At 41.4% G+C, this 13,364-nt stretch overlaps 1 gene segment (V, D, J or C); it reads right to left on the bottom strand.

Annotated features, from left to right (window-relative positions):
- Positions 1-11,525: 11,525 nt before the first annotated feature.
- On the bottom strand, positions 11,526-12,832 carry LOC139533990 (Ig kappa-b4 chain C region-like). The segment is given in 2 exon segments: positions 11,526-12,112; positions 12,680-12,832. A coding segment is annotated over 1 exon segment (243 nt).
- Positions 12,833-13,364: the final 532 nt, after the last annotated feature.

The following is a 13,364-nucleotide window of genomic DNA, read 5'->3' as shown; positions in this document are numbered from 1 at the left end:
ATTCAGTGGCAGTGGATCTGGGAGTGACTTCACTCTGACCATCAGTGGAGTCCAGACTGAAGATGCAGGAGATTACTACTGTCAGAGTTTACACTACCCCAACAGTGTCTGGGTGTTCACACAGTGATACAGAGCCATACAAAAACCTCCCTCAGTCAGACTGCACAGTGACTGTACTGCTACAGCTGGGACCTACTGCAGGTGCTGAGGGGGAAGAGACAGTGACATGAAACACTGATCAGTAGAGGAGGTCAACTTTGAAAATGGTTAGAAAGTATCATACAAATCACACGTTCTCCAACGTGCCACAATAACACTAAAGTTCTTCACAAAAATGATTTGAATGCATTTAAATGGTTTGAAACTTGTCTGCCTGTTGAACACACATCCTCAGCCTTCTGTAGGAATTTAACGACTGCATAGGACTATGTTTTGGATGACTGGCTGCGAATGCTTATTGAATTGTTTTATTTCTGCCTTTTCTATTCCAGACATTCTGAAATTCACTAAAGCATCCCATGTATGTAACTTTAGTCTTTCACTTTTCAATTTTGGCTGATCATCATCATGGTTGTTACTTGTTATATTGGTCATGAACTGAAAGTGTATATACAAGTTATCTTTAGTTTGTCGTGGTAATTTCCTGTATTACTCAATAGAGAGAGAGAGAGAGCCAACCACACACAAGTGAGAGTTATATTATAATGTCCATCTTTAATAATATATATGTATGAGCTTCACCAAAGCCCTTTTTGACTCTCAGATCAATTCAGTGTCTATAAATGAATTCTCTGAGAGTGCTTACAAAACAATTCTTAGTTTCATTTATAGCCAAGATACACCCCTCTCAACTTCCAAAGAATCCTTTACCCGAAAGAGGAGTATCCCATAGCTATAAATCATCGTTCAGTTTGGTCTCCCAAAACAAGGTTTCAATCTCATTCTTGGTACTTCACTGTCTACCAAAACATTACCTCATCCAATGGCATATATCAATTGTCAAGTCTAGATACTGCCATCCAATAATACAAACCCTCCTGGATAAGCTCAGAAAAGACAGTGAGCCTCTTAGGTCATTACTAGGTCAAGTTAAGGGCAACCTCAGAGGGGACATACAATGGTTACAAACACTGCCATACTCCTTCCCCCCATGAGAAAAGTAGGGAGTGACTGGCGTACAGACATTGTATGAGATAACTAACTGGTTCCCCATTAATAACGCCATCCCTTCACATCACATGGTTTAACAGCTACATTGACATATGAAGACAAGCCTGACCTCTCCCCTCTCTGGGCCCCAAGTTATTTTCCCTATCTCAGAAGGGAAAATGCACTTCCAACCCTATAGTCCAAAGGGAACCATTCTAATGACAAGTATCTCACAAGCATATGATGAAAATAACATCTTAACATCTATGTTACCTAGCTAAATCTGATTCTGCCACGACAAGTTTTGGAAGACAATACCAGTCCATATGCAGAGTAAGATCTACAGAAGTAAAAATAAAAGTATCAGCCCCCCAAACCAATTCCCTACATGCGCTTCAAACCAGTTATTGATGTGATCATCTAGCATGTATTAACCCTTTTCATGAGCTGTTAGATCTGTGAGTGAGACATGATGCTGGGCTCAAACATGACACATTTATGTAGAGACATACACTACACACCATTATCATAAAGTATAATATCTGTTTTATCTGTCATTAATTACATGGTGGTATATCTGTAATGTCTCCTGCCCTGAATCCACCATCAATGTTAAAAACCAGTCCATTCCCTCACATCTGACCCAGTCCAGGGAACAGTGAAACAGGTCAACTGCAAGACTGGTAGCTGTGGGATTGAAACAGATTTGCATAGACAGGGCTGGTTGGTTCTGCTTGTCCCAAAACAAAGCTGCACTATGACCAGATGTTCACTCTGTTCCCCGGGGTTTGGAGGTAGAGAAGACCAGGGAAAATATAATGGAGAAGTGTAGACCACACATTGTTGAAAACCATTGAAAAAACATCTAATTTAATAGAAACATATTAGGAATTAATCATGATAAATATATGTGTTATGGAAAGCAACCTTTGAGCAGTGTGTGTTATGATTTTATTATTGGTACATAAAGTTGGTGGTATGTGAACAACTCTCTCACTTTGGTGACTGCCCTCCACTAATCTGTCCACAGACATTATTAAAAAGAAACAGCCTGAAAGTCTTACCTCTGGAGAAGATAACATCTCATAACGTTGTTCAATTGCATGATTACATTTTGTTTCAATGAGAGAATACAAAAATTGACTTACTTTTCAGGACCAGTTTTTGCCGCTTCTAAAAGTCCACTACAGTGGTTCATGCTGGTGAAGTCCTTCACATAAGAGTGAGCACATTCACAGACAGAGCTGAGAATCATAGTATTGAAGTACACTGCAATAGGGACTGATAGTACTTGTCACACCCTGATCTATTTCACCTGTCTTTGTGCTTGTCTCCACCCCCCTCCAGGTGTCGCACATCTTCCCTATTATCCCCTGTGTATTTATACCTGTGTTCTCTGTTTGTCTGTTGCCAGTTTGTTTTGTTTCGTAAAACCTACCAGCGTTTGTTTCTCTGCTCCTGCATGTTTCTTGCTTCTGTTTTCTAGTCCTTCATGGTTTTGACCGTTCTGCCTACCCTGACCCTGAGACTGCCTGCCGTTTTATACCTTACCCCACCTTACTGGATTATTGACCCTTACCTGCCTTGACCTGTCTTTTGCCTGTCCCTGTTTTGGAAATAAGCTTTGTTTCCTTGACACTGTCTGCATCTGGGTCTTACCTTAAGCGTGATAGTACTGAAGTTTTAGTATAATACAATAGGGACTGATAGTACTGAACTACTATTATAACACAATACTGCCCAATACTGGCAAAACGCAATAACTGTCATTTTTTTTCTTCTGCAAAATCTGACTTCAAAGTCTTTTTCTGTATAGCCAGACATCAATTTCTGATAACCCATGATATATTCTGATCAACTGGCTTGTTTTTGTGTCAAGAAACTATCACGGTACAAGGCGAGACCCAAATGCAGACACAGGAGGCAGATGGTTGGAGTCTTACAATGTTTATTAATCCAAAGGGGTAGGCAAGAGAATGGTCGTGGACAGGCAAAAAGGTCAAAACCAGACCAGAGTCCAGGAGGTACAGAGTGGCAGACATGCTTGTGGTCAAGCCAGGCAGAATGGTCAAGCAGGCGGGTCCAGAAACAGACAAGGGTCAAAACTGGGAGGACTAGAAAAAGGAGAATGCAAAAAGCAGGAGAATGGGAAAAATGCTGGTTGACTTCGAAAGATACAAGACGAACTGGCACAGAGAGACAGGAAACACAGATAAATACACTGGGGAAAACAAGCAACTCCTGGAGGGGGTGGAGACAATAATGAGGTGAAACTGATCAGGGTGTGACAGAAACTAATTATCACATTAATCAGATAATATACCTGGCCATTACTACACATCAGAATTCGTTGTTACTAAGTTTTGCCTTTGTAGGGCAGAATAGGGACTGATAGTACTGAAGTACTAGTATAATACAATAGGGACTGATAGTACTGAAGTACTAGCATAATACAATAGGGACTGATAAAACTGAAGTACTAGTGTAATACAATAGGGACTGATAGTACTGAAGTACTAGTATAATACAGTAGGGACTGATAATCATGAAGTACTAGTATAATACAGTAGGGACGGATAGTTCTGAATTATGACTACAGTCCACTAAAGAACGCAGATAATTAAATGTTCATCTTGAATCACTGATTTACAGTAGTAGTTATTTAAAACATAATGAAATAATCTGAATCATAGTTAACAGTTGAATGTGGGTTCTTACCAGGAAGAATATTTACATAGGACACTTTGCATTGGCAGCAAGTGCTTCAATGCTCTGGGAGTGTTTAAAGCCATGTGAGTTTAACACTTCATGACTGAGAGCTGTCCTTCATAACAACAGAACTTTAACAATGACCTTTATTGTGAGCTTTGTGTGGATACTGATGTCTTTAATTCAAGGTATGATTTACATTCTGTTGGTCTAAAATCTGTTTATTATTTAAATGTTTCATCTTAATTTAGTCTCAAATTGAAAAAATGAGACTTGGACAGATTTAGACAACATGACCAAATGTTCTCTGAGATCTTAAATATTTCTGTTTCAGAATCCAGAGGACAGGTCATTGTGACTCAGACTCCTGCAGTGAAAACTGTTCTCCCAGGACAGACAATCTATCTGACCTGTAAAACCAGCAGTAATGTGTATGATGCAGGGACCTCTTATCCCCGTCTAGCCTGGTACCAACAGAAACCTGGAGGAGCTCCTAAACTCCTTATTTACAATGCTGCAACCCTTCAGTCTGGGACCCCATCTAGATTCAGTGGTAGTGGAACTCATAGTGACTTCACTCTGACCATCAGTGGAGTCCAGGCTGAAGATGCAGGAGATTACTACTGTCAGAATTACCACTACATCAATAGTAAAAATGAGTTCACACAGTGATACAAAACCTCCCTCAGTCAAACTGCACAGTGACTGTAGTGATACAGCTGGGACCTACTTGTCACGCCCTGGCCATAGAGAGGCTTTTATTCTCTATTTTGGTTAGGCCAGGGTGTGACTAGGGTGGGCATTCTAGTTTCTTTATTTCTGTGTTTTGTATTTCTATGTTTAGGCCTGGTATGGTTCTCAATAAGGCCCATCTGTCTATCGTTGTCTCTGATTGGGAATCATACTTAGGCAACCTTTTTTCCTTTGGTGTTTGTGGATAGTTATCTTTGTTAGTGGCACTAATGCCCTGTTAAGCTTCACGGTCGTTTCTTTGTTTTCTTGTTTTGTTGGTGACATTTACTATAATAAAAGAAAATGTACGCTCACCATGCTGCACCTTGGTCTCCTTCCGACGACGGCTGTGACACTACTGCAGGTGCTGAGGGGGAAGAGACAGTGACATGGAACTCTGACTGAACTAAAATACACTGAACTAAGTATATCAGTGATGGTGACTATAATGTCAACTTATCCAGCTTTATGTTAAATCATTCCTGAACTGACAACACAGACTGCATAAAAATTCCTTCCCTTTTCCCTATGGCAAACAAACCTTTAATAATATTTCAGACAATAAGTTGAATGGACTCCATGTGAAAGAATGTCTCACATTATTTCAGAATAAATATCCCAGTCTCTGCAAAGTCCCCCAGTCACTGCAAGGTCCCCCAGTCAGGTAGTGAGTTTCTAGCAAAGATTCAACCATATTTATTGAGATGATATAACATGATCATAACCCATCAAAACAACCTGAGGTTCTGTCATAGAAGAGACAGTGACATGGAACACTGGTGTAGTGAAGTCAACTTTGAATATGTTTAGAAAGCATCATTCAGATCACATGTTCCCCATCATCATCATCATCATCATTATCATCCCCATCATCATCATCATCATTATAGTGCACCTATAAAAGTTATTTGAAGTATTGAAATTCCCACAACACCAGTCCAATATGCAAAATAAGATGTACAGAAGAAAAGAGAAAGAAGGTGATGTTACATCAGCATCAGCCCCCTAGATACAATCCCCATATTATACACCTCACAACCAGGTATTGATGTGATCATCTAGTATTATATTAACTATTTTGATGAGCAGGTTACTGACTGTTAGATCTGTGGGTAAGACATGATGCTGGGTTCAGGCATTAGACATATCTACATTATGTATAATATCAATTTGATCTGTTATAGATAATGTAATATTTGTGTTGTGGAGAAATGACCAGGCAGGAGATGGGAGTACAGTTAGTTTTCGTTTAGTCAAAACCTCTCGTGCTCTACAGTCTCCGGGCACACTAGTGTGCATGTGCATTTCCTATTAGGTGTCGTAACGTAACACTGTCGTAATACATCACTGCATAGTAACAGCATAGTAACTAATATAAACAGATGTAGATCCCAGATACTACAGATAACATGTTGGAATATCTGTTATTGTACCCTCCCTCAATCCACCATGGAGGTTCAAACCAGTCCACTCCCTCACATCTGGTCCAGTCCAGGGTACCTACTTGTCCCGAAGCCGCTCATGCGTTGTCTTAGCTGTGTGCTTTGGGTTGTTGTCCTGTTGGAAGGTGAACCTTTGGCCCAGTCTGAGGTCTTGAGTGCTCTGGAGCAGGTTTTCATCAAGGATCTCTCTGTACTTTGCTCGGTTCATCTTTCCCTTAATCCTGACTAGTCTCCCAGTCCCTGCCGTTGAAAAACATCCTGACAGCATGATGCTGCCACCACCATGCTTCACCGTAGGGATGGTGCCATGTTTCCTCGAGACGTCACGTTTGGCAATCAGGCCAAAGAGTTCAATCTTGGCTTCATCAGACCAGAGAATCTTGTTTCTCATCGTCTGAGAGTCCTTTAGGTGCATTTTGGCAAACTCCAAGCGGGCTGTTGTGCCTTTTACTGAGGAGTGGCTTCCGTTTAGCCACTCTACCATAAAGGCCTGATTGGTGGAGTGCTGCAGAGATGGTTGTCCTTATGTAAGGTTCTTCTATCTCCACAGAGGAACTCTGGAGCTCTGTCAGAGTGATCCTCGGGTTCTTGGTCACCTCCATGACCAAGGCGCCTTCTCCCCCGATTGCTCAGTTTGGCTGGGCAGCCAGCTCTAGGAAGAGTCTTGGTAGTTCCAAACTTCTTCCATTTAAGAATGATGGAGGCCACTGTGTTCTTGGGGACCTTCAATGCTGCAGAAATGTTTTAGTACCCTTCCCCAGATATGTGCCTCGACACAATCCTGTCTCGGAGCTACTGAGAATTACTTCGACCTCACCTGGTCAGTCTGTCATGGAAAGAGCAGATGTTCCTAATGTTTTGTACACTCTGTGTATATCAGTAATGATGAAAATACATCAACTCATGCACCGTCACGTTAAAGCATTTCTGAAGCAATTACAACCACAAGTCAAATCAAATCAAATCGAATTGAATTAGTCACGTGCTCCGAATACAACAGGTGTAGACCTCACAGTGAACTGCTTACTTACGAGCCCTAACAGACAGTGAAGTTTAAAAAAATACGGATAAGAATAAGAGATAAAAGTAACAAGTAAATAAAGAGGAGCAGTAAAAAATAACAATATATACAGGGGGGTGCCTGTACAGAGTCAATGTGCAGGGGCACCGGTTAGTTGAGGTAGTATGTACATGTAGGTAGAGTTAATTAACCTCACTAGGGTATGTGGGACGGTAGCGTCCCACCTCGTCAACAGCCAGTGAAACAGCAGGGCGCCAAATTCAAAACAACAGAAATCCCATAATTTAAATTCCTCAAACATACAAGTATTTTACATCATTTTAAAGATACACTTGTTGTAAATCCAGCCAAAGTATCCGATTTCAAAAAGGTTTTACGACGAAAGCACACCAAACGATTATGCTAGGTTAGAGCCAAGTCACAGAAAAAGACAGCCATTTTTCCAGCCAAAGAGAGGAGTAACAAAAAGCAGAAATAGAGATAAAATTAATCACTAACTTTTGATGATCTTCATCAGATGACACTCATGGGACTTCATGTTACACAATACATGTATGTTTTGTTCGGTAAAGTTCACATTTATTTCCAAAAATCTGAGTTTAGGCGGGACGCTACTGTCTCACTTGGCAATAAGCCTGAGAAAATGCAGAGCGCCAAATACAAATTAATTACTATAAAAATCTAACTTTCATTAAATCACACATGAAAGATACCAAATTAAAGCTAGACTGGTTGTGAATCCAGCCAACATGTCAGAATTCAAATAGGCTTTTCGGCGAAAGCAAACGATGCTATTATCTGAGGATAGCACCATTGTAAACAAAGAGAGATAAGCATATTTCAACCCTGAAGGCGCGACACAAAACGCAGAAATAAAAATATAATTCATGCCTTACCTTTGACGAGCTTCTGTTGTTGGCACTCCAATATGTCCCATAAACATCACAAATGGTCCTTTTGTTCGATTACTTCCGTCGATATATATTCAAAATGTCCATTTATTTGGCGCGTTTGATCCAGAAAAACACCGGTTCCAACTTGCACAACGTGACTACAAAATATCTCAAAAGTTACCTGTAAGCTTTGTCCAAACTTTTCAAACTACTTTTGTAATACAACTTTAGGTATTTTTGATCTGGATGATCTGTGTTCAATACAGGATTAAAACCAACTGTAGCTAGCTTTCTGGTCACGCGCTTCTATCTAACAGGACACTTCAAGTGACTCTCCTTCAAGATGGCCGTACTTCTTCATTACACAAAGGAATAACCTCAACCAATTTCTAAAGACTGTTGACATCCAGTGGAAGCGGTAGGAATGGCAAGAAAGTCCCTTAGAAATCTGGTTTCCCAATAAAATCTAATTGAAAAGAGAGTGACCTCAAAAAAAAAAATCTGAATGGTTTGTCCTCGGGGTTTCGCCTGCTAAATATGTTATGTTATACTCACAGATATGATTCAAACAGTTTTAGAAACTTCAGAGTGTTTTCTATCCAAATCTACTAATAATATGCATATCTTATCTTCTGGGGATGAGTAGCTGGCAGTTTAATTTGGGCATGCTTTTCATCCAAAATTCCGAATGCTGCCCCCTACCCAAGAGAAGTTAAAGTGACTATGTATAGATGAAAACAGAGAGCGACAGTGGTGTGGAGAGGGGGGGGGGGGGCATTGTGAATAGTCTGGGTAGCCATTTGACTAGATATTTAGGAGTCTTATGGTTTGGGGGTAGAAGCTGTTTAGGAGCCTCTTGGACCTAGACTTGGCACTCCGGTACCGCTTGCCATGCGGTAGCAGAGAGAACAGTCTATGACTAGTGTGGCTGGAGACTTTCACAATTTTCGGGGCCTTCCTCTGACACCGCCTGGTATAGAGGTCCTGGATGGCAGGAAGCTTGGCACCAGTGATATACTGGGCCGTTCGCACTACCCTCTGTAGTGCCTTGCGGTCGGAGGCCGAGCAGTTGCGATACCAGGCAGTGATTCAACCAGTCAGGATGCTCTCGATGGTGCAGCTGTAGACCCTTTTGAGGATCTGAGGACCCATGCCAAAACTTTTCAGTCTCCTGAGGGGGAATAGGTTTTGTCGTGCGCGCTTCACGACTGTCATGGTGTGCTTGGACCATGTTCGTTTGTTGGTGATGTGGACACCAAGGAACTTGAAGCTCTCAACCTGCTCCAATGCAGCCCCATTGATGAGAATGGGGGCATGCTCAGTCCTCTTTGTCCTGTAGTCCACTATCATCTCCTTTGTCTTGATCACGTCGAGGCCAAGTCTCTGACCTCCTCCGTATAGGCTGTCTCGTTGTTGTCGGTGATCAGGCCTACCACTGTTGTGTCATCGGCAAACTTAATGATGGTGCTGGAGTTGTGCCTAGCTGTGCAGTCATGAGTGAACAGGGAGTACAGGAGGAGGCTGAGCACACACCCCTGAGGGGCCCCCGTGTTGAGGATCAGCGTGGCGGATGTGGTGTTACCTACCCTTACCACCTGGGGGCGGCCCATCAGGAAGTCCTGGATCCAGTTGCAGAGAGAGGTGTTTAGTCCCAGGGTCCTTAGCTTATTGATGAGCTTTGAGGGCACTATGTTGTTAAACGCTGAGCTGTAGTCAATGAATGGCATTCTCACATAGGTGTTTCTTCTGTCCAGGTGGGAAAGGGCAGTGTGGAGTGCAATAGAGACTGCATAATCTGTGGATCTGTTGGGACGGCATGCAAATTGGAGTGGGTCTAGGGTTTCTGGGATGATGGTGTTGATGTGAGCCATGACCAGCCTTGGCTACAGACGTAAGTGCTATGGGTCGGTATTCATTTAGGCAGGTTACCTTAGTGTTCTTGGGCACAGGCACTATGGTGGTCTGCTTAAAACATGTTGGTATTACAGACTCGGACAGGGAGAGGTTGAAAATGTCAGTGAAGACACTTGCTAGGTGGTCAGCACATGCTCACAGTACAAGTCCTGGTAATCTATCTGACCCTGCGGCCTTGTGAATGTTGACCTGTCTAAAGGTCTTACATCGGCTGCATGTTTCAGTGTTATTTGCCTCGAAGTGACCATAGAAGTCATTTAGCTCGTCTGGTAGGCTCGTGTCACTGGGCAGCTCTCGGCTGTGCTCTCCTTTGTAGTCTGTAAGGGTTTGCAAGGCCTGCCACATCCGACGAGCGTCAGAGCCGGTGTAGTAAGACTCGATCTTAGTCCTGTATTGACGCTTTGCCTGTTTGATGCTTCGTCGGAGGGCATAGCGGGATTTCTTATGAGCGTCCGGGTTAGAGTCCCGCTCCTTGAAAGTGGCAGCTCTAGCCTTTAGCTCAGTGCGGATGCTGCCTGTAATCCATGGTTTCTGGTTGGGGTATGTACGTACGGTCACGGTGGGGACGACGTCATTGATGCACTTATTGATGAAGCCAATGACAGATGTGGTGTACGGCTCATTCAATGCTATCTTGGTGCCAGCCTCTGACTGTGGTGGTATGTAAAAAGCTACAAAGAATATAGATGAGAACTCTCTCGGTAGGTAATGTGGTCTGCAGCTTATCATTTGATACTCTACCTCAGGTGAGTAATGGCTCAAGACTTTCTTAGATATCCTGCACTCTTTCTATGGCCTCTCTTTCTCCGTCTTCTCTTCATGCAGATGACTGGGGTCAGGTTCTGTTCCCGAGGGAGCCGTATATCCTCCGCCTCGGGCTCGTCAGAGTCGTAAAAGAAAAAGGATTCTGCTAGTCCCTGGGGGACCATGAAAGTCTGGTTGCATAGAGAGAACCCTTTGCATTGGCAGCACATGCTTCAGTGCTCTGGGAGGGTTTATAGCCCTGTGAGTTTAACACTTTCCCTCTGCTTTCAGGAAAAATATTTTAAAATATTTTGAGCTCAGACAATACACAGATGTCCGTAACCAATTATGAATTAGAATTTGATGTCAGTAACTGTCAATGCCTGTCTTTAGTAATACCCATCTTATATGTCATCTATTAAATGGTGGTTTATTCAATGTAAGAATGTCCCCCTCCTTGAATCCACCATAGAGGTTACAGTAAAACTAGTCCACCCACTCACATCTGGCCCAGTCCAGGCAGTGAAACTGAAACTAGACTGGTAGCTATGGGAGTGAAACAGATTTACATAGAAAGGCGCTCGGTGGTTCTGCTTGTCCCAGAATAGAGCAGAACTGTCACCAGATGTTCACTCTGTTCCCAGGGTGTTGGAGGTAGAGAAGACTTTCTCTCTACTCTCTATCTTGAAGTAGTGGCACTTGTAGAATAAAAAAAAAATGTTTTTAGCTTCAAAGCACAGACCATAACATATTATATTGTGATAGTATTAATTACTGGTCAATGATGATATTAAGTGAGAATAAGGTTTAGGCCTGACAGTTTTCAAATACACCATTAATCAGCCTTACTGATTACATTTATTTTCCACAATATTACAAATATATATATTATCAAGTTCATTAATAGAAACAACACAAATATGCATTCCAAAAAGAAAACTTTATTTTAATCAATTATTACATAATCAAAGAATCAAAGCGAACATGAGTGAATAAAAGCAGATCACATCAAATCTAAAACTAACAAAATCTCAGTGTACAGAATGGATTGACACATAAACTCAAGCCAAGCCCCCTGTTAGTCTACACGAGAGTGATCACTAAATCAGAGAACAACTGATATTAGAACAAAGCAAGTTAAAGCCGAGGAACCAGCGTCCTCTCTCCACAGGGGTGTGTGACTGGTGGGTCCTACCCAGAACAGTCAGCCCTCCTCAGGGTCTTGGTGACCGGAGTCTGGGATTTCTGCTGGGCTTCACATGTCACCTCTCCTGCCTTGGTCCACTCCTGGCCAGTGAGAGTCAGGGTGCTGCTCCAGCTGTACAGACCGTCCTTCTCCAGAACCCCGGGACTGGCCTCCTGCTTCTTGCTGTTGCCGTCCACTTTCCAGCTCATGGTCCAGTCTGAGGGGAAGCCCTTATTGGCCAGACACATCAGTGTGGCTGTTGTTGTACTGGACAGCTCCTCACTAGAGGGGGGCAGGACGGTCAGGGTGGGGGAACTGTTACCTGGAAGAAACACAACACATCAACTATATCAAAACAAAGTACTTTGGAAATGACTTAATATGTAAGTTAGATTGCTAAATGACTTAAAGAAAACACAAATAGTCAAAGGATATGAAGTAGATTACAAGTATAACGTATACAAGTATGACGTGTTTAACTTTAGCAGTACTTTGTCATATAGATATTTTTTTAGGAACGTATCTGATCAGAATACTCATATTTGTAGTATTTTGCAGAATCCAAGAGGTTGGATACAAACATAACAGAGACCTTTTATGTTCACATTACCAATGTGACTATCATGAACACAACGTACCGATGACTACAATAACAAATATTATAGTTATCGTAACAGAATACGAGTTATATAGTCTGCAATCATACAAATAAAACAACAACTGCCTGCAATTTAACATTTTGATTAAATCAGCTGTTGAAAGAAGACTCAGTCAAAATCAATATATAACAATATTTTTGGAAAGTAAAATATCTCAAATCTAAATGTTTTAATAGAGAATAAAGAGTTTAAGAAAAAAAATGGAATCAGACAAACATCAAGAAACTTACTTCCAACATCAAGTCTGGTGCCGCTACCAAAAGTGTACCACAGTGACACAATCCCTATTACTGCTCGCACAAAAACCTAACACTCATTGGGAAAGCTGAATACTTACATATTTCAGACTGTGGTTTAAATCATGAACTCAGATGAATACTGGTCAAATATAATGTTAAATTCTTCATTTGAAATAGTTTTTTGATTAAATGAAAACACTACAGTTTTATTATAAAATATAAAGGTGTAAAACAAACAAAATAATTGCTCAACATAAAGTCATACAGTTGACAGAGAAATTACAGTGATATCAACAAGTGAAAAAAAAAAGTGGTTAATTTTGTTGTTTACTTACTTCCAACATCAAGTCTGGTGCCGCTACCAAAAGTACACCACAGTGACACAATCCCTATTACTGCTCGCACAAAAACCTCTCTGTTCTGTGATGCTTCAGCTGTTACAGTGAAAATCACTCATACAGAATCACATTTAACACAAATACCATTTAACATCTTTCGAGGTAAAATAAACACTTCATATGAGCTGTTTATACAATTCATAAAAAATATAAATTACATCTCAAATCTAGATATTTGTCATTAGTCTTTCTTCTGTGTATCAGATATCCTCTTAGGAACAGAAAAGTCAGTGTTCAACATTACATCCAGCATTTGTGTTCCTCCATTTTGTCCATGT

Source organism: Salvelinus alpinus, chromosome 11 (genome assembly GCF_045679555.1).
Source record: "Salvelinus alpinus chromosome 11, SLU_Salpinus.1, whole genome shotgun sequence".
NCBI lineage: Eukaryota > Metazoa > Chordata > Actinopteri > Salmoniformes > Salmonidae > Salvelinus > Salvelinus alpinus.
Note: the sequence above shows the minus strand (reverse complement) of the source record. Positions and strands in the feature narration are given on the sequence as shown.